This window comes from Podarcis gaigeae (assembly GCF_964106915.1).
Source record: "Podarcis gaigeae genome assembly, chromosome: 1".
Lineage (NCBI taxonomy): Eukaryota > Metazoa > Chordata > Lepidosauria > Squamata > Lacertidae > Podarcis > Podarcis gaigeae.
The window spans coordinates 82704914-82731979 of record NC_139678.1 but is presented as its reverse complement, the minus strand read 5'-3'; the positions used below and the strand labels follow the sequence as shown (position 1 = coordinate 82731979).

Genomic DNA, 27066 nt, shown 5'->3' with positions numbered 1-27066 from the left:
CTGCTTTTTAAGTTGGTAACATGTACACAGTTCTTTTCTCATTTTGGATCGAAGCTGGTTTGGGTAAAATACATCAAAACTCAAGATTTAGTAAGGAACGGCAGGACTGATACAAGATAAATATGGATTGTGGCTAATGTGTGTATCCTGCTTTTCAAACCAGCAGTGGGAGTGCACTCTAAACGGAGCAAAGAGAATGTGTAGTTCAGCAAAGGCTCAGACATGGAGGGGACACCTCCAAACTCCAGCATCAGCCAGAGCCGAGCAGCTTTTCAGGGAGCTGCAAGAGGGAGGAAGAATCAGCAAAAAATGCTTTCCCCCTTCCTTCAGCAGAAACACCCCAACAGTGGAACTCTGTTCATAGGAGCTCAAGTTCTAAGCCACATGTTTCAATTTTGCTTGCCGAAAACTGCAACAGCGGAGAGGAACTGCCATAAAATGTTTTGGAAACTCCGAGTAACCTTTTTCCTTGGCAGACGTGGGAAAGTTGTGGCGCAGAAGAGAACTTTCCTTCTTAACTTATTGGAAAATTCAGAGTAATTCCAAGCACAGAAACCAGCTCTGTTTTTGTTTTCCTGCCCAGTCCCGAGGCAGATGCTTGAAAAATGGAAACTCATTTTCTCCTAAGAGTTGCGGCTTCTTATTTCCAGACTTGACATTCCAGAACATTCTGTGTTGTTTGTTTCAAGGTGGGACCTTGTTTCAGGATCACTTTACATGGAAATTTAGTTACTTCATTTTATGAACCAGGGATTCCAGGTAAGCTGTGCGGGAGAGGGGGAGATTTGAATTCATGTCTCCCCAGTTTCATGCCAATACTCTAACCACTACACCACATTGCCTCTCTTACTTTTGTTTGTCCATCTATGTATGCATTGTGAGGAGCCAGGGTCAATCTCAGTTCCTAGAGCCTGTGTGAAAAATGCAGCTGCAAGAATTCAGTTTTTTTTAATCATGTGAACACCTTTAGGTATTTAGGCGCCCCTAGGTGTGGACCATTTTACAAGGGTGCCATACAAATCCTTAGATTATATTGAAATTACACAGCTTTTAAAAAAGTTATTCTTTATTGAAAAATTAAAAGGATTTTTGTACCCAGTATAAAATTGCAAGTGAAAAGAATAACAATTGTTAAAATACACCTGTGAAAAAAAGATTGTACTTATCCTAAACTTAACCTAATACTGTGTTTATACAGATGATTTCTAAATATTGTTAATTTTGTCCTTGGCAAGTCTACATTTGTACTTGTTTGTCTATTCCCAGTAACAAGGGCTGGTGGACTGGCTGGCTGGGCTCCCTCACCTTCTTGCTTGCTTACTCTGAGGCAGCCTTTGCTCCTGGCAACCAGCACCCTCTGGCTGGCCCCAGAGGCCCCATTCACCTGGGGAGCTTGTGGCCAGGGCTGATGCAGTAAACGGCTGTTCAAGCCTTTGGGAGGCAGAGATGCAAAAGGGCATCAGAGGAGGGAGGGGAGGAAAGAGAGGGATGGAGGCCAGTATTGCCTGCGGCACCCCTGACCGTTATTCAAGGCACCCCAGGGTGCCACGACACACTGGTTGAAAACCACTGGTGTACAGGATGCAGGTTCTCTGCACAAGTTCCCTTTCAAATGTTAAATGCAAAAGTGACTGTGCATATGGCTGAGTAGCTGCAGAAGAACAGCCAGAGAAAAGGGAGGGGTTAATAATAATAATAATAATAATAATAATAATAATAATAATTTATGATTTATACCCCGCCCATCTGGCTGAGCTTCCCCAGCCACTCTGGGCGGCTTCCAATCAAGTGTTAAAAACAATACAGCATTAAAGGTTAACCCTTTATGATGAAAAAAATCCTCCCCAGCAACTTTTCTCCCTGGGAAGGAAGGGTACCCCCCAAAACCTTTTCCTCCCCAGTGGTGGAAAAGCTTCCTCAAGGGAGGAAGAGGGAGGGTTTTTTAAAAGAAAAAGAAAAGTGTTGTTGTTTTAAAAAAATATATGCACAATTGCATCTCCTTTCCAATTCGTTGCCTCAGGGTCTTATTTTTAAAATTCTAATCCATTGCAAAAATAGTCACAGGTCTGGTATGGTGAATTTTTGCAAACTTATTGAGAGTTGTTTGCAGCTGACTAACATTGGTCGCTGTGGACAGGCAGGCTCATAAAAAAATGTTTGCTTGTCCCCGTCTCTTAGTCTGTGCTTTGATCCTTGCCTGGGTGTTTTCTGATTCTTTCCCACCCATTGCTTCACTTGGCATACTCTTCTTCAACTTGTCGTTTGGGTTTAATTTTGCATTTTATTTTCTTGATCCGTGACCGCAGTAACTCATTTGTTCACCATTCTTCTGTCTCTGTGCCCTTCCTTGCGACAACGTGAACTTTTCCCTCCTTTCCCACCCTGCTCCCACCTGCTTCTAGGGAACATCGGTCTTTGTGATCATCACCAAACTCATTGTGACGAAGAACCAGTTCCAAGGCGTCTGCCCTGATGTAAGCAGGTCAGGCAAGAGAGGGTGAAGGGAGGTGGCCTGGGGCTGTGGTTTCTCCTGCCATGTCTTCAGTGCTCTAGACAAAAAGGGGCTTAGCCTTTTGTGCTTCCCTCCTTAGCTATTCCTTTGAGAAGACTATCCTGGTGGCAGAGGAAGCTTTGCAGCAGAAGCTGTCAGTGTGGTGGGGCAGAGCTGCAGAGCCGCCCTCCTGATGCCATGTAGCTTGCTTGAAGCGGATGTGCTGGGGCACAGTGGCAGCAACGTGGGCACAGCCAGTCCAGTGTTCTTGCTAGTAGCAGCTCTGACGTTCCGCACTGGCCTGTTCATTTTCGAGTATAAAAAGCTGCCTTCACCGTCTAGCTCAGAACTGCTCACACTAATTGGCTACATTGGTGGCAGAGAAAGGGTGGAGTTCATGGATTTTATTAATGGGCTCCTTCCCTCCAAAAAAGAAATTTAAGGACTGATTGTGAATGAGACAGGGTGAGGATCGGGAGCTAAGATATTCTTAGCTCCCTCAGGAGTCTGAGCATCTCAGAACAGGGGGACAATGTAACTGGGAACTAATATTGGAAACAGTAGAGGTTTATTCTCTCTGCCCATCTCTTCTCTTTCCTGTTTCATAAATAGCCGGGGTACAAGTGCATGGGGGACAAAGACTGCAAGAAGCCCGTCCCCACTGCCACAGGAGCAGGTAAGCAACGGACAACAGACAAGGAAGGAACAAAGGCTTGTCTTTACCTTTCATTATCACTGTGAAATGTATTGGCTTTGGCTCATTGTTGGCAGAATGACCTATACCCCATTGACCTACTTTTTTTCATACCCAATGGTCTGAGGGCACATGAATGATGCTGTGACAGTCCGGGGAGGGGGGGGAGCCAAGCAGGGGCTGGTTGGTACTTGGATTGCTCTGTACAGAATTTTATTTTTAGAACAATTTCTGGGATGACGGGAAAGATAAATAGTTGGAATGTGTAGAACTTATTTTTCCCAGCATACGTTGTGTTGAAACAAGACAGGCATCCAGCACAGGAAAAATGGTGGTTTAAAAAGAATAATGTGGCTTTAGAGATTATTTTGATTAAGACTGTCTGCAGGCTCTAGCTGAATCAGCTCCCAAACCAAATCAGGCCAGTTCAGGTTGACCTGGGGTTCGGCCAGGTTGAGGCAGTCATGGATTGCCCCACAGTGGATTGGATGTGCTTGATCAAAAGGCGGGTGGTTGGGTGGTGGCTGAGGAGAGCGGGGAGACTGCAATGGACCCCTTATAATGAGCTGGAGAGTTCCATCCAGTTTTGCTATTTGAGGTGAACTACAAATTCTCAAGTAGTCTTTAAATGAAGGCATGATCTTCCTGACATGCTGAGCTTTGCTTTTTTTTACCATGACATTTTCCTGATGGAGTGTTTCCTTCTGCAGGGATCCTGACAGGCCGATGTGTTAATTACAATTCCACTTTCCAGACCTGTCAGATCCAGGGTTGGTGCCCAGCAGAGGTGGACAATGTAAACGTGTAAGTGCTTGGACCATGATTGTTTCAAAGAGAAGAAACATTAACCCCACTGTGAACCTTCAATCAGAGCTGGCGCCCTAGTCAACTGACTAGTCAAATAATGCCCAGCAGACCAACTCTTGCCAACTCTTGTCTGTAGTCAAATATTTCTTGAGGCCAAAAATGTCCTTGCGTGGGTGGTGGCTTAGCTTTTCCATTCGTTTTAATCTGGCATGGAAGGACAGGATGGTTCTTTGACAGTTGTCCCAGTACTGATCCAGTGCCTTCTTAAGACTTCCAGCTTCAGGTGACTTGAGCATCATAACCAGGCCCCAACTGGGGGATGCATGAAATGTCTTAGTGCCTCACAGACAAGTATAGGCTTGTTCCTAATTTAAAATGAGGAAATCCCCCATATACGGCAATTAAAAAAATAATAATCTTGCACAGAAACCTGAAACCTCAACAGGAACTATATTGCCACTATCAGAGATCACTGAATCATAGAATGGTAGATTTGGAAGGAGTCCCAAGGGTCATCTAGTCCAACCCCCTGCAATGCGGGGAAACTCAGCTCAAGCATCCATGACAGATGGCCACCCAATCTCTGCTTTAAAACCTCCAAGGAAGGAGTTATTTCATCTTATTTCACCTGGTTATCATATCCTTCACCACATCTGAGGCAGCAATCTTCTTCAGGAGGTCAGGACATGCCCCACTGAAAGCACAGACAGCCCTTGTCCTCCAACAGAGGGAAATGGCTAGCAGGGCTTAGGAGAAATAGCCAGGAGACATTTGCCACTTGAGGCAGTCCCCTCACTTTGCCTAATGGCTGGGCCAGCCCTGCAGTACTCCACCCTGTTTCAATGTCCTTTACTTTTCTCCCTGCAGACCTGTCATGCTAGAAGCAGAAAACTTCACCCTCTTCATTAAGAACAGCATCCGTTTCCCCCTGTTCAATTTTGAAAAGTGAGTAAAGGGGCTCCAGCCTATAAACCTGAGTGGGGATGGCATTCAGGAATGTGGCTCCTGATACACGTGGTCTGAAAGCTGCCCTTTGGAAATTTCCCTTGGCCAGAGGTTTTCCTCATCCCGCTGGAATTGTGTTCTCTGGCAGTTGCAGGAGGGCTCCATGCAAAAGGTGGGAAGTGGTGGCACAGACTGACAGTGGCTGGGCTGCACAGGCCTCCTGGGCCATCAAACCAGTCTGCAGCATAGGGCAGGGACAGGGAACTGTGCGGGTCTCCCCCCACCCCCACCAATACTCTTGGACTCCAGCTCCCATCAGCCCCAGTCAGCATGCCCAGTAGTCAGAAATGATGGGAACTGTATCCCAACACCACCAGTTCCCTATCTGCAGCATAGGCATAGCCACTGGATGGCATTTGATTGAGTATGTCATCTCTGTCAAGCACAGTCTGATGCAGATTCCCAAATCTGGTGGCCACCAGGTGATGGGAATTGTAGTCTGGAACACCTGGAGGGCATGGCTAATGTGCAGTGTAGTGGGTGCAGGTTGCATGTCAGCAAAGCAGGCTCTTCCACACCAATATTATTCTTTCCCCTCTAGAGATTCAGGTTTGGGGTTTTTTTTGCGAACAGTAAGAATGTGAATTGTGCCAGCAAGCATCTGTGAAGAGAGAGAGAAAGAGAGAGAGCGAGACCCCTATAATGACCTCTCTCCCTCATAATGTCTCCAAGCAAGTTATTTTTATTTATTTTATTTCAATATATATATATATATATAGCATTTATTGATTGTAAGGTGAAACCTCAAAGCAGTCCATATTGACTCTGCATTCCCCTTGGCCACTGGGGAGAGTCAGGGCTCGCTGTTTCATTGTCAAGCAAGTTGTGCTGCAGAAGTAGACTGGGAATGTTGAGAGTGCAGCTCACACATCCCCTAGCAAACCTTGCAGTTCTTCTGGCCGGTCTCTTTCACCCTGTGATGGCTGTGGCTCTAGTGCCACCTCCAATTACTTCTAGGTGAAGGGAGCAGTAGGGCAGGCTCCTCAGACCGAGTTGCATTGCGCCACCAAGCCCTGACTTTCCTTGCCTCTGACTTTCCTCACTCTCTTCATTTGGGGCTCAGCAGTTTTCATCTTAGTCTGACTTGTTTTGCCTCCTTCCCAGGGGAAACCTCCTACCCAACCTCACAGCTGAAGATATCAAGAGATGCCGCTTCAACCCGGTGGAGCAACCCTTCTGCCCCATCCTGCGCCTTGGGGATATAGTGAAATTTGCTGGGCAAGACTTTGCCCAATTGGCTGACACAGTGAGTATTACCGTACTGCTGCCAATATGAAGCAGTCGAATGAGTGCTCTGTGGCTGCTGTGGGGTAGTGGCCAGGATTGCAGTTTTGAGCATTGGAAGCCTAGTTTCTGACCTCAATCTCCCCCTCAGCTGTGATGCTTTCTCAGTGGTCTTGGGAACTCACTGATACACAGTCTGTCCTACCTTGCAAAGCTGCTGAAATTCTAAAGTACTGTACAGCTCTGATCTCCTTAGAGATCAGAGCAGGGATATACCGGTAAATGTACATCAGAACCATTGAAATAAATGGTGCAACAGTGGTACCAGGATGAAAGCATTTGCAAACAGAGATTGCAGGGACCACAGGCATGGGGTTAGGGTAGATAACTTTATGGTGATGTTCATAAAATTGCACCCCTGTACTTTGGAGATGCTACTCCTCAGCCCCTCCAAATAGAGCTCTGAAATCCTGGAGAGCTGCTGCCACTCAGTGCAGACAATATTGAACTTGATGGACCACTTTCTGGAAGCTTGGGTGCAACTCAGCTTACAGAAAGAGGGAGTTTGAACAGATAGTGTAGGAATCTGGAGGTTGCTTACTCTAGCTCTGTACCTTTGATCTCTACGCTGACTTCTCTATCTTTTGGTATTAAGACTGATATCCTTAAGCTGCATCCTCTCTAACTTTCGCCTCCCTCTCCTCTTTTGGACCTTGAGATGAGAGGTCAACAAAAGAAGCAAGCATATTATTTCTCCAGCCTCAACAAGGGTCTGTGTGTGACCATAACAGGCAAACCTGCACACTTGCAGTTACAAACTGTCTCAGTTCCATTACTGATGGTCTCTGTCTGTGTGTAAAGCAGATTCCTATCATTCCAATGGATCCAGATTAGCTACCATTTATTCACAATCCATCGGTAGTCAGGATTAGAACCCCTCACACCATGTGTAAGCATGAATTAAAAAGGTGGTGGTGGGGAAAACCCACCCTTGTACTATACAGTGGTACCTCGGTTTTCAAACGTAATACGTTCCGGAACACTCTTCGAATTCTGAAACGTTTGAAAACCAAAAACTCAATACAGAAGCCTTAATACAGAAAACACAATATGGAAAACTCAGTACAGAAGCCGCGTGGCATGTTCGACTTCCAAGATGCATTCAAAAACTGAAATGTTTGTCAACAAAGATGTTCAGAAACTGATGTACCACTGTATTTTAGTGACCCTAAATTGCACAATAAAACAATTAAAGACCACAAAGCATAATTTAATTAGTGTGACGTGATCTTGGGCCACATGCCTTTAGAACTGGCTCTGTGTCTGTGAAGTTCCTTGTCCCTGCTTAGTGGCCAGAAACTCCCTGCTCAGCTTGTAGGGAGATTTTGCCTGAGGGTGTGTTTTTCCGCACAGGGTGGGATAATAGGGATCAAGATCGGATGGGTGTGTGACCTGGACCATTCTTGGGATCGCTGCGTCCCCAGCTATTCATTCAACCGGCTTGATGGTGTCTCTGAAAAGAACAAAGTCTCTAATGGATACAATTTCAGGTAAGTGCAGAGCTTTTCAGTCCTCAATCAAAACCAATACTCGGAATCCCTTCCCCTGTTGCAATCACTTTGTAATTTAAGATTCTTCCCCACATTCTCACCCTTGCTGTGGCTTGTGAACATGCTGTCCTGTGCACTTTCGTGCCCACCCACACATCTTCCACCTGCTTTTCCCCCTGTGCAGATACACCAGAGGCAGCCCTCATTATATATGACTTTTCAGCTGCAGAACTCGTCTCGCACATGAGACACATCTGCTCTGTACATAAATGCAAGTGTCCTTACTCTGCCAGCCACACACAGAGAACAAAGGGGAAGAATGGCAGTTCAGTAGCGAAGGGCACAATTTGCATGCAGAAGGGGCCTGATTCAACCCTTGCTATTTCTAGGTGAATTATCAGATAGGTGAAAGAAAGAAAAATCTGTTTGAGAATTTGAAGCGCTTCTGTCAGTCAGAATAGACTAACAGTCATCAATATTTTGAGACCTGGGACCCACCTTTAACTCAGACTTGCATTTGACACCCATTTCTTATCCTTTTTACCACATATTTTGTATGATAGTTGTGCCACTGTTGCAGCCCATCTTAGATCAGGCTGTGAGATTGCAGTGTTTCCTGACACACCCACAGCAGACCAATGGAGTAGAAAGTATTGAGCTAGCGAATTATTGTTTTGAAACAACTTCCTGTGTATTTTGGGGTCCCAGCACCTTTAATTGTTTCATTTATTTCTCATGGTGTGATAGGAAGTTTTGTAACTAAGTACTGGTGTGTTGAGGCACTCAGGGTTCTATCCAACGAAGTTGCCGATTTCCCCAAAGACTTTTGCTTGTGCAACAGAACTTCTCCTCCCTCTCCCTGTACACCCACCCATTCTGTCCCCTTAACCTTCTAGAGCACATGGGAAGTGGAGAGGGAAGGGAAGTCCTTGTGTGAACAGGATGGCTCTGTTGGACACAACCCACAGTTTGCAAGTAACAGCCTTAGTGCCTTCTAGCTGCTAGCTGGCAAGCTTTCTATTGCAGGTTCACAGTCTTCCGACTCTCCTCTTCTACTGTTACAACCATCCAATGGCACCTCACCATTATGTTTACCTTGCATGGATGTGTATGTACATGCAGTCATGTGTTTGCTGTTGGCCTAAACAGACCCATGGACTTGTGTGTGCCCCTTTCTCTCGCCCACAGATATGCCAAATACTACAAGCAAGAGAACGGCACAGAGTTCCGCACCCTCATGAAAGCCTTTGGCATTCGCTTTGATGTTCTGGTATACGGGAATGTGAGTGGCACAGGGCAACTGCGCAAACAGAAAGCAATGGCTAGACAGAGGCCTGATGGGATATGGTGGGAGAGAGTCAAATCTTAACTAATGCCCAGGGAGTTCAAAGCCCAGGTCCTTATGCATTTACAAAGGCAATATGTCTTGCAAGGGGTGCTTGTAGCACAATCCTATACATTTCTATCCTGATGAGCCTCATGAAATTCAAGGGAAAGTACTTCCAGGCGTCCAATTGTAGGATTTCAGCTACAGTATTTTAATGAAAGGAATCAGGTTGATCCAGACTGAGGCTGCAGTCCTGACCATGTCTATTCAGAAGTAAACACTATTGGATTCAGTGGGATTTACTAGCAGTTCGAAAACATGACAAAGTGCGAGTAGATAAATAGGTACCACTCTGGTGGGAAGGTAAACGACGTTTCTGTGTGCTGCTCTGGTTCGTCAGAAGTGGCTTAGTCATGCTGGGCATGTGACCCAGAAGCTGTACTCCGGCTCCCCCGGCCTATAAAGCGAGATGAGTGCAGCAACCCCAGAGTCATCGGCGACTGGACCTAATGGTTAGGGGTCCCTTTACCTTAAGTGGGGTTAGGATCACAGCCCAAGTTAGTTGAAATCAGAAGAGCAGCTTTTGGGGGGCGTTTTTAATTAATTCTATATCAACGAAACATAAAGTAAAACAGTGCTAACAGAAATGACTCTCTAAAGTAAATAAGAAGTGGCAACGTTAGGATCTCGAAGGATATGCATACATTCAAAAATTATTCCTTCAAAACATCACAAATAAAACCCATCTTTTCACAAATGTGTTCAGATGCTGCTAGTTACCCATTCTTCTGTAGTATGTTAATTAATCAATAATTCCATATTGAATTATTATTGTGGAACTCTGGATTCTTGACCATCAAAGTGACACCAGTGGCCATGCCAAAGACGGTAAGCTGGAATGATTAAGATGACAGTGGCATCCACGACTGTGGCCCTTCTACAGAGAGCTGCAAGCTAAGGTAGAGGTCCTTTCATGAATAGCCCAAGAACGCCTTTCACAACTGGAGGGGGAGCCATTTTGGTGGTATCCTAGTTCGCTGACATTTATTCCAATCCTCTGATTCTTCAAGGAGAACCGTTTTTGGTATGCTAACTTTACCTTGTGTTCCCTCAGGCTGGGAAATTCAACATCATCCCAACCCTCATCAACACAGTGGCAGCCTTCACGTCTGTTGGGGTGGTAAGCATTTTGGATTGCCCAAGGTTTTGTCATGTCTTCTCTCCTTTCATTGTTTAGTCCAAAGAACTGTTTGGATTTCACCATTGATGGGTTTTAGTTCTCAGAACTTCACACACCTGATTAGGACAAGGCTCTCTAGCGCAGTGTGGACACTTTTTCAGCCCAAGAGCTACATTTCCTTCTGGACAGCCAGAGTGCTCTTGTCCAAATTTCCCACAGGCATTTGGCTGGCCACTGTGAGAACAGGATATTGGACTAGATTGGCCATTGGCCTGATCCACCAGCCTCTCTTTATGTCCGTATGGATTCTCCGACTGGGGAGGAGAGTGGAAAGTGCTGGGTTTTAGGAAGCTCCGGAGGATCAAGGATTTGAGCTTCCTCTTGGTCAGGAAGCTTTTTCTAATCTGAAAATGTTGATTAATGCACCAGTCAGTCAGTTATGCCCAGAGTTGCTTCTTCTGCTGTACCATTTTGCCTGGCCACTTCTCCTGTGAGAGGCCATCTCACCTGTTCTCTTCTCACTTCAGGGGACAGTCTTGTGTGACATTATTCTCCTCAACTTCCTGAAGGGAGCAGATCAGTACAAGGCCAAGAAATTTGAAGAGGTGGGTCTCTACAGCACACAGTTAAGTTCATTGCCAGCAAAAGTACCCCCGTGCCAGTAGACCTCAGCCTTTTCAGACCAGGAGCCTCTTATGGTTGCAGTGCTGCTGTTGTAACCCATTTTATGTCAAATGATGACCTAGCAGTGCATCTTGGCCCACCAGCTGAAGATCCATTATAGTAGACTCTGCTCGCTATGGGGAAAACTCCCCTCTACTCAACTTTTTAGCTTCACCCCCAGCCTTGTTCACACGTAACACTGAACCAAACCATGACTCAGTGTAAATGAGCAAGTGTGCTGGTGCACAGTTAGAACACTGCAGCCTCTTCACTTCTTCCCTGCTCTTGCCCTGTCACAAGGAGCTAAGTCATGGTCTGCAGAATAGAGCATAAGAAGAAATATTCAGAATTGTGCAAGCTAGTGTGGGGCAGGGGTTAGAGTGTTGGACTAGGCCCTAGGAGACGCAGGATCAAATCCCCACTTGGCAGTGAAGCTCATTAGGTAACTTTAGGCAAGTTACTGTGTCTTGGCCTAACTTAAACTCTCTGGGTTGTTGTGGGGAGAACCATGTATGCCACCTTGAGCTCCTTAGAGGAAAAGTATGATATAGAGGTAATAAATAGGAATAATAATGATTCCTCTACAAAGGTAACAGCTTTCTGTCTCTCTCCGCACCCAGGTGTCAGAGAAAGTGTTGCATCCAGACACTTCTGGAAGCCCCATTTACCAGAACAACCAGACCCTGGGACGTCGTTGTGAGGAGAAACAGTCAACTGATTCAGGCACCTTCTCAATTGGACTCTGACAGACATGTGACGAGGACATTAACAAATTTCCTACATTGCTCTGCTGTCCTGGGTGCTGCACCACATAACAGCCCTTCAATTTGGATTCTTCTGTCTCATCGCACCACTGGGGTTGAGGGAACTAGTTGGTTGGTTTCAGTTTACTGTGTGCTTCCCAATTCTCTCTCTCCCCGTCTCTGTTTTTTTCTCAGTTTCACATCATGGCCCACCTCTCCCAGGAGCTTGTGAGTCTTAACTTGTCAGAGACTCATATCCCCTCTCACCTCTTCCCTGAGAAAATAGCCACAACAAAAAGTGTTGAAGAAAAGGAGATTCCTGGGTCACCAACACCAGTGCATTAAAAGTGGGTGTGGGATGATCATCGAAAAACTCTTAAAAGTTCCAGTAGAATGGGAAAATGCATCAGTGGAAAACTGCTTTTCACACTGAACCCATGAATCTCAGATTCACTATGGGGTGGCACAACAGCAGCATCAAATCTCCACCTCGTGAGCTGAGCTGTACCAGGTGGTGACATTACATAAGAACACCTAAAGTCCCAACTAGACCAGCATCCTAGTCTCACAGTGGCCAGACAGATGCCTGTGGGAAGCACACATGCAGGACTTGAGTGCAGCAGTCCTCTCCCCACTTGAGAATTCCACCAACAGGAATACAGGGGCAGCCAGGGAGGCTGGATAGAGCCATGATGGCTAGCAGCCACTGGTAACACTCACCCTCTTTTAAAGCCATTCAACTTGGTGCCATCATTACATCTAGTGAGACCAAATGTCATACTTCAACTGTGCAGAATGGAGAAGTTCTTTCGTTTCTCCCAAATTTTCCAATATTTAACTTACTGGATGGCTGAGTTCTAGTATTATGAGAGATGGAGAAGTTTTCTCACATGACCTTTGTGATGATCCATGTGACAGTATTTTATGCAGAGATGGAGAAGTTTAAAACACTGTCACATGGATCAACACAAAGGTCACGTGAGAGGGTGGTGGTTAGGGAGCTTTGACCACTCCTTCGCCTACCAGATGGCCAGGCCTTTTCGGCAAAGTGATGGAAGTTTCTGAATAAAAATAAATATGCATGCGTAATCTATGAGGCAAGAAAACATGGGTGTGCTGTAAATAGTGGTGGGTTTGTTTGTTTTTCATTCTGTGACAACGCTGATAGGTACTCCCTACTCCAAGAGCAGTGGAGACAATACAGCCTTTGGATGAGAGAGAGCCAGAGACTTACTATGTCTGATATTGGTTCCATTTTCAAATGTAGAAGCAGGTCCAGTGGAAGAAAGTCAGCCCCTGCAGCAGACACCACAGCCCCTAATCCTACATGAGGTTCCCCAAAGGAACATTAAAAGCTGCCTTATACCCAGCTAGATCACTGGTCCATCTAGTCCACTACTGTCTCCATTGCTTTGCAGTAGCTTTCTGAATTTTTTCCAGATGTGAATCTCCCCCCCCCCACCTGGAAATTGAACCTTTGACGTGCAAATCAGATGCTCTATGATAGAGCTAAGACACTTCCCCAAAGCAACAGCTGGGACCACTGGAGCCTCTCCTGCTGCTTTCAGCCCACTAAACCTGTAGCTCGATCTACCCCACATTCAAAACTGGCAAGTGCTTCCTCACCATTCCAGCCTCGCTGTTGCCAAGCACCGACCCCAATCGCAGGTGACCTACCCTTTCAGAAAGAAGATCCCCCAACTGTTTGCCTCCCCCAGGAAACATCCGCTCATCTTCTCATACTGGTAGCAAACACTCCGCACAGGAAAGGATGGTCATCTGGCAGGTGTAACATGGATTTATGATGTAAATTCTTTTGGAAGGTTCATAGCTTGATCAAGTGAGAGCAATATGCGTGTCCTTCTGCTGGATTGGAAACTGTCATGCATGCACTGTCGTTCGCATTTGATCACTGAATGTCATAATCAAGGCTGTGCATGCAACTCTCAGTACCAGATTGGACTGTCACATAGAGCGATGGAAAAATGGTCGGTGGGGTGCTGTCTCCTTTGACTCTGCTAATCACCTATTTGAGAGGGGTAGGCTCTGCTGGAATCAGCACTTTCTTTTGTATTCTAGAATCCTTCAGGCTGCTTGACTCACAGGCACTAGCTTCTGTCTTTATGAGAGGCAGGAACACAGGCAGAGACTTCAGATGGCACAAATGGTCCCCTTAACTTAGGGCACAACACGATGACAGAGGAGATGATGCATACTTTCCCATGTTGCTGGTGCAAGCTTATACGTAGATGAGCTTGCAGAAGACAAGCATCAGCTCAAAGAATGATGACTGAGAATATTCGTGAACAGTTAGCTGGTGCTTGAGCCAGAAACAGAAACATCCCATGTTAACCTGCCTGTAGCAGCAGAGCCTCAGTTCTACAGTTAACAGAAATCTCTTTCTGGGCAGTCATAAGAAACTGCTATTGGCAGCAGGCGTCCCTGGTTCTGCCCCAATTTGTGGGTGCCTGGCGCATTTGTGAGGTGTCATACGGCAGGAGGAGGCCTGACAGGGCCCGTTGCAGCCTCTGGAGGGCCTGACGGGACCTGGCACGGCTGCAGCTAGGCCCAAGGGGGCCTGCACCACAGCGGGCATGCTGACATCAGACACATGCTCCCCTGTGGAGCATGGCTCCAGTGCAGAAATTTGTGGGTGCTCGGCCCCTTCAGGGGGAATGTTGTGGGGGCTTGAGCACCCAGCCCCCCTCCCTTATCCAGCATCTATGACTGGCAGAATTGATGTCCTGGGTTTTGAGGAAATGTTCTTGTTTTGCAAAAGCTTCTAGAAGTGTTAAAACTGCTGCATGAAAGACTACTTTGGAAATCTCTCTTCAGCAGGGAGTAAGAGCATCACTATTTCATGCAGCCTTCAACTCAAGTAAACTTTGAATATAAACATAGACATCAGTATGTGTTTGATAGAAAGAACCAGCAGCATATAAGCCGTCTCAACAAGCTTAACTTTTTAAAAAACAACAACAAACCATTGGCTTTATGTCTCATTGAAGCTATTCAAGTCAGAAGAACACAGTATGAATGTGTGGTAAAAGGATAAGCTTCCAGATCCATAATCTTACAGGTCCATCAGCCCCATCCATCTCCTGCCCTGTCTTGAATTCAGATTCCCCCTCCTGCCACAAGCCTCTCTATACAGGTGTCTTACTTATTTTGAGACAGCACTGGTCATCTGTTTATTCCTTTAAATTTGCATCTCATCTTTTTTTCCTGCCATGGAACCCAAGGCAAGGAACATGTGGTTCCTAGGCATCCTGTCAGGAACCACAAAGAAAGGAGGAGGCTAGAGCCCCTTCTAAGGTTGGGCTGGTGAAATGACCCCACCCCCAAGGGATGGTCTGGCAACACAACAAAACCTGCTGTTGTAGTCAATGCTATAATTGATACAATTATAGTACCCAACAAGTCACTACACTTTCTTGCTATACCTTGAAAGGAGAGTTTATCTGTGATGGGAAGAGCTGTGCACCTGTGTGTGTGTGTGTGTGTGTGTGTGTGTGTGTGTGTGTATATGAAAGAGAGAGAGAGAGAGAGAGAGAGAGAGAGAGAGAGAGAGAGAGAGAGAAATTGATGCTGAACATCAGGTTTCTTATTCTTCTGCTATTCTACAGTATTTATGAACTTTCATTACAGTTGGGTTCCCTTCTGAATTTAATTTAATTTTGGACTTCTTGACTGCCACACAATGCCTGAAACTAGTGCATCTTTCCACAATTGATTTATATATATATATATATATATAAAAGACAAGCTTTATTGAAGTATTCAAATGGCATAGGGTGTTGGTTTTTTTCATTCCATGACTTAAAAAAACATATATTTTTGAAGGAATATCTCCCAAGCTGTGTAATGGACTTTGGTTCTTAAAAACCAATATCCAATATATCTATTTAATAATTCAAAACAATGAGGGTAGACTGTTTTTCAACTAATTCAAAAACTTAATGGGAGACAAAAATGTTAAGTCTTCCACTTTAAAGAGTTGCATTTTCTGACATATTAAACATCCTAACTTGGTACCTGCTCTAATACTGGCTTGTTTGTATGATTCACAAAAATATAGCTCTGTTATTAAACAAAATAAATGTAAGTGAAATACAACCTAAATTCCCACACTAGGAGGGTACAATATAGGTTTGATTCCTAGAAAAATAACACTCTAGAGAGAGGGAGCAATAAACTGTGGTTTGGTAACACAGATATGTTTAAGTCCATTTGTTTCAAGGGACTTAAGCACACCTGGCTGTGTTGGACTGTGACCAGAGTTTGCTGGGAATGAAGCTCAGAGAGAGGAGGCTTCTTCCTCAGTTCCCTTTTCAAATCTTCTTAAGGTTCCCTTTTGATAGGAGAGGTTCGCAAAGTCTACACAGTGACTCAGATAGAGAGTGGCTCAGATAGAAGACTCCAGGCCTTCCTTCTTGCCTGCAGTTAAGGCTGGGGAGCCTGCAATGTGCTGTTCATTCTGCCGCCGCTTGCACTCCAACCACACCATCACTGGGTTGACCAAAGCCAGAAACATTAGGACTACAAGACCAATATTCACCTGGAAAAAAGAGATGCACTATTAATATGCAGGTGGCAGCTTCTAAAAATGTTCCTTTCTGGGGGGCTCTAGGAAATGTGAAGTGTCTGAGGCTGGCACCTAGCCTAGAGAGCTACCTGGGTCTCTATGCCTGCTCTGCATAGAGGCAGAAGGGAACAGGTGTATGCAACTGGCAGGCGGAATGAAGGCTTTGAATCAGCCAGGCCTATGGCAGCCACTTATGCAGCACCAAAAAAGAGAGGAAATGCTTCAGCACCACTCCCCGCCCAAAGGACAAATGAGGACAGAGACTTGCATATTTCCATATGCTAATTTATAACCATATGTGCAAGTTCAAAAATGACTATTTCAAATAAAAAATGTAATATATCTAGTCCTACTTGGGACAACAGACCAGGTGCCGTGTATGCTGAATTTGCTGTCCAGGTCCCCTGCCCATTTAAACTCGACTTGGACTAATAGACTTCCCCCTGAAGAGCAGGACACACTCAGGCCCCAATATATATTGCAATACATGGGGCCTGGCCTTTTGCCTGGTCAACAAAGTAGTACGTCCGGTCTCCTAGCTCCCTGTTCACTACCGTCTGCAATACAACACTGTTCCTGAAAGAAGTAGAGATCCCCATTTGGGGTACTGACTGTCCCGTGGTGAAACAGACTCATTAGGGCACAAAACACTCACATAAAAGGGATCCCCATTGAGTGGGCCCCTGATGAGCGAGAAGCAGGGGTATTGCAGGAGAGACACCACGGCTGAGAGCCCCATCACCAGGCCATAGAGTTTCCCAAAGTGTTCCAAGGGGAAGCTGCCAAGACACAGAGTGGGGGAGGGGGAGGAAGAAGGACATGGAAATTGTGACACGGCATGTCTAAGCGGACTATCCTCCTCACAGTGACTTGTCACCATGTGCTGCTTCTCCACCTCCCATCCTTCTATATTTTTATTTCTTTTCTTTTTGACTTCCATGTTCCTTTCCTTCCTCATCAGGAGGAAGGACAGCAGACCTGCATCCCTCATATGGTCAAGGAACAGGGCAGGACATTTGTTTACAGCGTCTGCATCACTATTTCATGGCACCCACATACCCTCCAACATTTCTCTGATGAAAATAGGGATGCCTCATTCGATAATGATAATTTTGCTATTTATACCCCACACATCTAACTGGGTTGGTCCAGCCACTCTAGGCAGCTTCCAACCAGCGGCAGAGCATGGGGGCAAGGGGGGCATGGTGCGGATGGTGCCCTCAAAGGGGGTGGAGTGAGCTACTCATGACAGACATTTGGCACGCCACCTATCTGCAACTCCCAAGCCTCCCTCAAGCTGTCAAAATGAAGGGGGAAGGGGGGAATGCCACTGGCAAAGCGGTGCAGCCCCCCCCCCTTACCCCGATGGCTCAATACCTGGGGTGGTCCGCTCCCACCCACCCCCTTCCTATGCCCCTGCTTCCAACATATGTAAAGACATAATAAAACATTAAACATTAAAAAAGCATCCCTATACAGGATTGGCTTCAGATGTCTCAGGGGTCAGATAACGCCATACCCTCCAACATTTCTCCAATTAAAAAAGGGACATCCTAAGGAAAAGTGAGGCATTCTGGGATCAAATCAGAAACTGGGACGGCTTCTCTAAATCAGGGACATCCCTGGAAAATAGGGACACTTGGAGGGTCTGCACCCACACTGCAACAAAGGGCTTTTCATTAAATCTATTGAAGGAAAATTCCATGCTAACATGTGGCTTGCCTCCTCAATGACTAGCTTAAAATGAAAACATCCAGCAGATTTAGCACTCATACTAAGCCCTTTCCTCATATCTGCTTTCTTTAGTATTTTAAGCCAAGTGCAACAGTCACTTCTCATACACTGCCATCATAGCATAACCGCAAAACATTAAAATGCCAGATAAATAGTTCATCTTGTCCAGTCTCTTGCGTCTGACAGAGACAAGCTCTAGAAAGGTATCTCAGCAGGGTTCTACAAACCCAGAAGACATAAATTGTGCTATGAACTGTGGAAGCTGCTCCTAAAGCAAGATTCTGAGAACTGCAGCCATTTATTATTAGTATAAATTGATATTTTTAGACCTCTTGCGTGTGGGGAGAATCTTGAACAGCCTCTGTTTCTGCTAAAAAATTCAAAACCAGAGGAGTCGGTAGAGAGGGGAAAAGGATTTCAGTGAACAATTTTCTGTAATTGATTGTTATTCTGCACTACTACCAGTTCCTCTCAGTGGCTCCAAGTACCATTCACTGAGTATCAAAACTTCCTTCTGCTTTCATCCTTCCCTTTCTCTTTCCCCCGCCCCTAATCCATCCCTCCCAAACCACACTTTCCTCTTTTCACGGAGAGGCCAGTTACTTACGCAATGGCTAAGAAGGCAGCATTGCCCCCGTAGAGGAAGGAGCGGCTCAGAACCTGCAGGATAAACGTGGCGTACTGCACAGGCAGCACCGGAATAGAGGCACAAATTGAGAAGGCCACGCACTGCAGCACTGTGATGACCAGTGACAGCACACAGGAGCGCAGGTCCGCAAGGGAATCTGGCACCCCTGGAAACAGAGAATACAGAGAGAGGTGAGCAGGACCAAAGGAGACCTCGGGGCATCAAATATCCTTGATGGGCAGTCTCACGAGGAAAGCAAAACACAATGGGACGTACCTTGTGAACTCCCTTCTTTTTTATGTCCACGTTTGTGACGGTCCAGAATAAGCCCGTTCCAGGGGGCACAGATGACTCCACAGAACTGGGTGAAGGCAAAAGCATTGGTGTAGCTGCTCACTGTTGACAGTAAGAAGACAAAAGGATGACAAAACCCTCTTCCCGTCAGCACAAATATGTGCCAAGATTTTCATACATGTAACCCATTATTAGATGATGGCAAGAGACTAGGAGGAATCAAAGAACAGGAGGCCTTAGTTCTCCAGTAGTTCCAAGCAAAATATTTTGAAGAACTACCTCTTCTTTCTCAATAGGAAGACTATCACCATCAGGAGGGGCTTCCCCTCAACTCTTAGACCAGGGCAGTCTCCTGGCACAGCTATTTAGCTAAGTCATTACAACACCATTTAAATTCTATTTCAGCAGCTTTTTCTTGAGGTCAAGAGCACTGCTGAGACAAGATGGCCTTCCTCTCATGGTGAGAGAAAAGGGAGTCAGCAGCACCAAACACAAGAGCATGAAAATGGAGGCATGCCTCAAAATTGTACTGAAATTATGTGGGCTGTATCCACCATTAAGTCATCTTTAGTGTAGACTCATTGCAATGAATGAGTGGAACTAATTTAGGTCCATTCATTTCAAGAGCTCTACTCTAAACATAACATACCCTCCAACATTTCTCCGATGAAAATAGGGACATCCCATTCCATAATGATAATTTTACTATTTATACCCCACACTTCTTACTGGGTTGCCCCAGCCACTCTGGGCAGCTTCCAACATATAAAAAATAAACATTTAACATTAAAAAAACTTATCCATACAGGATTGCCTTCAGATGACTGGGGGGGGGGGTCAGGTAACTCCATACCCTCCAACATTTCTCCAATGAAAATAGGGACATCCTAAGGAAAAGTGGGGCACTCTGGGATCAAATCAGAAACCGGGACATCTTCTCTAAATCAGGGACGTCCCTGGAAAATATGGATACTTGGAGGGTCTGACAGAACTTAAGTTGGCTATACTGTATATGGAACTTTGATGAAACAGAGAAAAGCCCAACAAGTTTCAATGGAAGCCTTCCTTAGGTGCACAATAATTCAGTTTATTAATTCCAGTTACAAAACATCTCTCATAGTGTGTTTTTTGCCTTCTACATCTTCTAGTCTACCTGCCGAAAGACAAAGGGCAAGACCCAATGTTAGCCATAGTGAGAATAGACCCACTGCAAACAAAAGATTTAGGTCCACTGATTTCACTGGGTCTACTATGGCTATGGCTTAGTTGGATCTCACCCAATAACTCTTATCCATCTCCACACACATATTTTTGTTTGTTTCTTACATATCCTAAATTTGGGGCTAAATTTTCCCAAAGGAGTCCAGGGTGGCAAGAAACAGCATCAATACAACATAGTTTAAAAGAAAGTAATAAAAACACTTAAAAACATAGACACATAGCCTCACAGCTAATAATTTCAACAACAACAATAATTTTATTATTTATACCCGTCCATCTGGCTGGGTTGCCCCAGCCACTCTGGACAGCTTCCAACATATATAAAAACATAATAAAATGTCAAAAATTAAAATAAAGTTTCCCAAGAACAGTATTTTTCAGCTATCAAATGTGTGGGCGGACAGAAATGTTTTAAAATTCCTCCTGAATGTTTATACTGAGGGTGACAGCAAAACCTCACTAGGGAGATTATTCTGCAAACAAGAGAACCTCTTAATCCCCACTCGATGGTTCCCTGCCCCTTTCCCAATACTCTCCTTACCAAGGGTGGCGTCTCCCTCAGCCAGCTGTGTCAGCATGGGGTTGAGGGTGCCAATGAAGAGATAGTGGCGCAGCTGCATCACCGACAGCCACACCAGATGCCAAAAAAACAGTTTGGAGAAGACACAGCTCCAGAAGGAAACAACAGCTGGAGCCTTGAGGTTTGCTGCAGTCTCAGCATCTCCTAAATAAATCAAAAAGAGGGGACAGGAGGCATGTGTAAAATCTGAAATGATCTTTATGTCACACAGTACCTTGCTACTATTTCACTGCTGACAGTCATAGCAAAATGAGAGCCCTTTCTAGGCACAAATCAAATGCACTTCCATTGGTTTTTATGAGGGCTTCTAAGCAATTAGCTCCCCATGCAGAGGCCTAGAGAATCTCTCACCCAGGGGTGAAAAACGGGCATGCGAAGCTGGTTCTGGTATAGGACTTACATTTTGCCAGTAGTGAGGCTATGGATAAACACGATTAAGTATGGCTGAAATCTTCCAGTCATTAATTCACATGCCCTGGGGAAAACCACTAAGAGCAAACAAATGAGTTAACTCTTCCTGCTTGCCTGCCCACCCAAAAAGGAATAGCTGACTGGGATGCTTCAGAAGACATGAGGTCTTATTCTCTAGCAGGAATGAGCATGGATGACTGCCTGTGAATTACTAGTAGCGCAGGGGTGGGTGGGTAGCAGCAGGGCCGGATTTAGGTTTGATGAGGCCCTAAGCTACTAAGCTAGCAGATGGGGCCCATTACTTACATCATAGGAGCCTACACAACACAAAACACTGTTGCTATATGTAGGTTTTATTTTATTTGTTTTTATATTATTTTTTGGAAATGTACATCCAGGTTTTTTTCCTTTAATTTTTTTGGGGGGCCCCAAGAGGGTGGGGCCCTAAACTATAGCTTGTTTAGCTTACACATCAATCTGGCACTGGGTAGGATTAAGAAGGGTTAAAGGAACCTACTTGACTCTTGAGGTCCCTGGTATTTAATCCCCCCCCTTACTCACTGGCTCTGCTAAACACAGCACTTTCAGACATTTGAGGGTAAGAAATGAGGTATATGAGCCTGACTACAGAAACACATAAACGCACACAGAACCTCTTCTTGGAACAAATGCCAAGTGAAAGGTATATCTGACACCCTCAAGCCCCCATAAACTGCACTTACTTTGCAGCAGATTTACTCTATTTTTTAACATATTTTCCCGAATGCAACATTCCCATCCAATATTAAGGCCAAGCTAGAATCTCTAACCACCAACCTTGGAACCGGTCTCAGTCCCTACCTATGCCAACAAGCCCTTTGTTGGTGGAATTTTCTTCGAGTGCTGGGTCAGCATGCAGATTATCTGAGTCCTCTGCCTCATTCTCATCCAGGACTTTGGGGCTACGTTGCTCCTCATAGGTGCGATACGAACTGGACCTCTTGTGACAGCTCACTCTGCAGACACAATCAACATAACTGGTATCCTAGGGACTTATTTCCCATACAAAGAATGAAAACCCAAGTTCCACATGTGCAAAGTGAGAAAGACAGGGCGGTACAAATACAATTTATTTGTTCTTTCAGATGATGCACCATGACAGAAAGGTACAAAATCACAATGGCATTGATCATAAAGCCAAGTAAATAGAAATTGCCATTAAATGCATAAACTATAAATGGATGATTCAACATGTAAGAGAAAAGGAGTACAGGAAACTGAGAACTCAGCCTCAGATGAGTTTATCTCTATTGCAGCAAATACTTTCACCATGTGTTTGAGCCAACAACATTCCTCTCTCTCTTCATTCCTTCAGTTTTCTTATTTGATAGTGGTGAGAAATGGGAAGTTTCATTCCAAACCAGTTCACTGCTCACCAGTTTAGGCTGGGAGTCCTCTACAAACTTACTTGGGAGTGAGTTCCATAGAACTCTGAGATTTAAGGCTAAACAACACATTGCACGCAAACAGGTTTAACTATAGCCCAGTGAACCTTTTCGAAGCGGCAATGCTGCTTTCAGGGAGAACAATCAGGAGCATAGAAATGGTAGGAGGGAGGGAATATGTGTTTAAAACCCTACAGGGGAGGGAATTTGCTCCAGGCGGTAATTTGGGGCAGAAAAGGGGCAGGTGGGAAAAAGGCTGAGCATCTTCCCATCAGATGCTTCTCTACTCTGGATCACCCCCCCCCCCCGGCTTTACTGCTTCAAAAAGGGCTGTAGTCAACATGTATTTGCTTGCTGTGTAGTTTGGCCCTTATGTCAATGTAAATTTCCAACTAAGCATGCAGAGGTCTGGGGTCTTAGGGATACCTCCCTCAACTGCAGGCATCCTGAAACAATGGGTTCACTTTGGACTATATTTCCTGCATCCTTTCAATGAAGGCCATGCAGATGCTGTTTAATTAGGGCTTTTCTGAAGATGCTACAAAATGGCACCTGAGCTGCTCTCCAAACTGGTGTTTTTCCCCCCAATGGAGCTTGGGATGGTGATGTTGGGAGACAGCCACAGTAAAAACTGTGCAGGGTGTGAATCCTATCTTTATCGATTGGGCAGAAGAAGCTGTTAAACTGCTCTTTTATCTTTAATAGCAGCACGTGAAGAAAGCCTACAGATGAAGCTTTTCTCGTCATGGATATAAACATCACCTGCCAATCAAGCAGTATGGTTACAGTGGTCCCTGAAGAGTTGGCAACCCTATACGAATCCCAGAGCACTGTGCCTGCCTGAAGAAGCATTCAGAAAGCAGAACTGTCTTTTAAAAATAACAGTGGATGGAACCTACTGGGGATAGCTTCTTTCTTCTACCACCACCAGGGTTTTAGGCAGCACTTTGCGAGCTTGAAGAAGGAAGGAAGGAATGGAAGGAGATAGAAAGGGGCTCAGGATCTTAGCGAGGGTACACAGGGGAGAGAGCTGTGTATCAGACTGAAGTACAGGCAAGTGCAGCTTACCCATATGTATATCCTGGGGGCAGTGGATATGGAATATGGCTGCGGGGCATCAGAAAAAAAGTACGGATCAAGTGCCAGGCACTGCAAGCAGACATGAAGAGGAACATGGTTCTCAGCGAGAGGCCTTGTTCATACAGCAGCTGTAGACAAATACACAAACTTGAGTTAGCCAAGCTCTGCATTGACTATAATCTGTATGGTGCACAGATTGCTTGCTTGGCTTTGGGCTCATGTAGCAGATTATCTGCCTGTCTTTTAAGAGTGGAAGACAGATCCAACCCACAGGGTACAATTCGATATAAGCAGAACTACTGCATCTCTTCTGCAATTCCCATTCATTTGAACAGGAAAACATACTGGTGGACTGTGCTCTATTTTTAATTATGATGAATCTCCACCTGAGACACCAAAATGCCTTGGACCAGTCACTAGCTCTCAGGCTCATTTTTTCATTTGCATAACAGATTTATCTGGTCACTCAATTTGATTTGATCTTTTTAATAGAATTCCCCAGGCCCAGCTACTGTTTCTAAGCAGCTTCTGCATGTCATCACAATAGAGCCAAATTATATGCAATATCAAAATGTGTCTGCATTTAGTGTGTAGTGTTTAATAGGGGGAAAACACAATAAAATGTACTTCTTGAAAAACCTTACTTCCTCATAACAATAGATAGCACAGTGCTTCCAGACTTCGTGCCTAAGTACCATAAACCACCGTCAGCAAATCATGCCTCACATTCCCTTCCTAGAGCACAGTTTTGCCATGACCATGCTCTCAGAAACATGGATTTGAGTAGTAACATAAAGGTAAAGGGACCCCTGTCCATTAGGTCCAGTCATGGACGACTCTGGGGTTGCAGCGCTCATCTCGTTTTATTGGCCAAGGGAGCCGGCATACAGCTTCCAGGTCATGTGGCCAGCATGACTAAGCCGCTTCTGGTGAACCAGAGCAGTGCATGGAAATGCCGTTTACCTTCCCACTGGAGTGGTACCTATTTATCTACTTGTACTTTGACGTGCTTTCTAACTGCTAGGTGGGCAGGAGCAGGGACCGAGCAACGGGAGCTCACCCCATCGCAGGGATTCGAACCGCCGACCTTCTGATCGGCACGCCCTAGGCTCTGTGGTTTAGACCACAGCGCCACCTGCGTCCTGAGAAGCAACATGGTCACATGCATATACAATGCTGAACCACAGCTGGAAATAGAACCCTTGTGAGCTGACATCTTCCACACTAACTATAGCCCTGCTTCCTCTTAGCTGAAATCACGCTTAGGATATTGCACCCTTCTTCTGCTTTCACTACATCCCCATATTCTCTGTCCTCGTGTGGCTGGATTTTGGTTTTGTCATCAGGAGTGCTGCCTGCTGCTTTCTGTGTGGTGGCTCATGTGCTCTCTCTATAGAGAATGGTGATCCCTTAGCTCAATGCATATCTGAACAATATTAAGGAAACTGGTGAAAAGAGGCAACTGTTAATACTAACAGCACAGAAATTGTCTTCCACCAGGTGTAGGGGGCCTATGATGTTGATGTTAAGTATTGCACATACAGTATCTCCAGGAATCCAGTCAGGAAGCTTTGGGCTATATGAGATTCTACAGAAAGACCCGATTGAGAAAATCAAAGTTGGCCAATAAATCGAAGGCAAATGGTAAATGAGGATATCCACCATGGTTCAAAAACATCTAGGATATCCTTATTTACCCTACAACTCCCCCTATCCCTGAGCGTTGGGCCATGGTGCTTGATGCTGATGGGAGCTGCAGTCTAATGACCTCTGAAAAGCACACTGGCTATCCCTGGGTGAAATGTTGTGATCACACGTTGAAATTGAGTTGCTGAGTCCCTGACTAGCTGAAGACACAGGACTCAGAGCCAAACAAGATGCATCAAGCACATGCATTCCCCCCCCCCCCAATGGTGTATTTGTTATCTTTACTGAAAAATAGTCCAGAGCATTATGAGTTTAAGAGGATGGATGGAAGAGGGTGTTTAACCTTTTTCCTTCTTCCTGCTTGCCCACTCAAAATTGCTGCCCCATCCAGCATTCTCTCAACTATGAAGGAAAGAGTGTTCCTCTGCAGGAGAAATAGCGGCTGGAGGATATTTGGAGTAGACAAATGCCAGTAAGGAAAAAAAAAGGTTGAACAGCCTCTCTCCCATTATGATCAAGGCGGCATTGTTGTTGTTGTTTAGTTGTTTAGTCGTGTCCGACCCCATGGACCAGAGCACGCCAGGCCCTCCTGGCTTCCACTGCCTCCTGCAGTTTGGTCAAACTCATGTTGGTAGCTTTGAGAACACTATCCAACCATCTCCTCCTCTGTTGTCCCCTTCTCCTTGTGCATTCAACCTTTCCCAACATCAGGGTCTTTTCCAGGGAGTCTTCTCTTCTCATGAGGTGGCCAAAATATTGGAGCCTCAGCTTCAGGATCTGTCTTTCCAGTGAGCACTCAGGGCTGATTTCCTTCAGAATGGATAGGTTTGATCTTCTTGCAGTTCAAGAACACTCCAAGTGGATTCCCCAAGAATCCCGAGAACTGTAGTTTGTTAAAGATGCTGCAAATTATAGCTCTTTGAGGGTTAAACTACAGCCCCCAGTGTTCTTTAGGAGGGGGAAAATCTGCTTTGATTGTGCTTTCAATGTATGGTGTGTACTGAGTCTAGCTCACAGCTGCCCCGTGCTGGTTTTCACAGGGAAGACAAAGAGTGTTGGAATAACAAGACAGGTGACTGTGCCATATCTTATTATTTGGCCTTGACCTTCAGCTATGACCTAACTTGGAATTAGCTGAAAGCGCAAGGATGACCCTTCACATACAATTTAGCTACTTATCGGATTAATAGTCTCGAATTGTCTCAGGGTCACTACAAGCAGCCTACTTAATTCTCCACTGTCCTGCAGCAAAGTGACTAGCAGTTTGCTACTCTAATGCTCTTGAAAAGGCATGGGTTAGCTTATCTATGGTACAAGCATAATACAACAGCTTCTAAAAGAAGTGTTTTTTATCATTACGTAAGTGGAAAATTAATCAGGTGGGGATGAGACAAATGTGTTGCATATGTTCTTGCTATTAAATGTTGAGAGTTAATCCAATTTAGAAGCCCCCAAAGATTAGAGGAATAAGATACCTAGCACTTGCCAATTCTATCCACGCAGACACCCAGATGTTCAATAAGAAAGACATATCACATGATGTCAGAGAGTTGTAGAATTTTTCTGACCAGAGAGGTTGAAAATGTATCTACTGGAGTTGGGACCTTTTGGAATCTCAAAATCTTTCTCCATCCACCTGTTTTCCTGTCTTCCTGTTTTTCCTCATTCTTCTCCCTCCACCCACTTAAATCACTATCTTTCCTCCTCCCTTCCCCCCATCATCTCCCATCCTGGACTGTTTGTTTCTTTCTTTCAGTGTCCAAACCAGTTGCCAGTTC

At 45.2% G+C, this 27066-nt stretch overlaps 2 protein-coding genes and 1 long non-coding RNA gene across 18 annotated transcripts in view; 2 read left to right on the top strand and 1 right to left on the bottom strand.

Annotated features, from left to right (window-relative positions):
* P2RX3 (purinergic receptor P2X 3) overlaps window positions 1–11826 on the top strand; it is a 29242-nt gene extending 17416 nt beyond the window's left edge. For 4 of the 5 annotated variants that reach the window (XM_083701216.1, XM_083701217.1, XM_083701218.1 and 1 more), the window contains 10 exons: window positions 2403–2474; window positions 3104–3167; window positions 3896–3989; window positions 4860–4937; window positions 6102–6243; window positions 7635–7771; window positions 8960–9053; window positions 10213–10278; window positions 10806–10883; window positions 11562–11826. In XM_083701216.1, coding sequence (XP_083557342.1) covers window positions 2403–2474; window positions 3104–3167; window positions 3896–3989; window positions 4860–4937; window positions 6102–6243; window positions 7635–7771; window positions 8960–9053; window positions 10213–10278; window positions 10806–10883; window positions 11562–11687 — 951 coding nt within the window. In that variant the 3' untranslated portion in view covers window positions 11688–11826. Of the gene's footprint in view, window positions 1–726; window positions 760–2402; window positions 2475–3103; window positions 3168–3895; window positions 3990–4859; window positions 4938–6101; window positions 6244–7634; window positions 7772–8959; window positions 9054–10212; window positions 10279–10805; window positions 10884–11561 lie in introns of those variants that run through there. The other variant, XM_083701220.1, reaches the window with a different exon arrangement.
* The window catches only part of LOC310826891, a 155493-nt gene extending 140064 nt beyond the window's left edge, over window positions 1–15429 (top strand). Inside the window, exon 2 of the long non-coding RNA XR_014556072.1 lies at window positions 15264–15429. This is a non-coding gene — a long non-coding RNA (uncharacterized lncRNA). The remainder of the gene's footprint in view (window positions 1–15263) is intronic.
* SLC43A3 (solute carrier family 43 member 3) overlaps window positions 14630–27066 on the bottom strand; it is a 42822-nt gene continuing 30385 nt past the window's right edge. For all 12 annotated transcript variants that reach the window (XM_083701098.1, XM_083701104.1, XM_083701105.1 and 9 more), the window contains 7 exons: window positions 23630–23769; window positions 21978–22132; window positions 20688–20870; window positions 18908–19027; window positions 18611–18797; window positions 16925–17048; window positions 14630–16242 (listed from right to left, as the gene is read on the bottom strand). In XM_083701098.1, the coding sequence (XP_083557224.1) occupies window positions 16090–16242; window positions 16925–17048; window positions 18611–18797; window positions 18908–19027; window positions 20688–20870; window positions 21978–22132; window positions 23630–23769 (1062 nt within the window). In that variant the 3' untranslated portion in view covers window positions 14630–16089. The remainder of the gene's footprint in view (window positions 16243–16924; window positions 17049–18610; window positions 18798–18907; window positions 19028–20687; window positions 20871–21977; window positions 22133–23629; window positions 23770–27066) is intronic.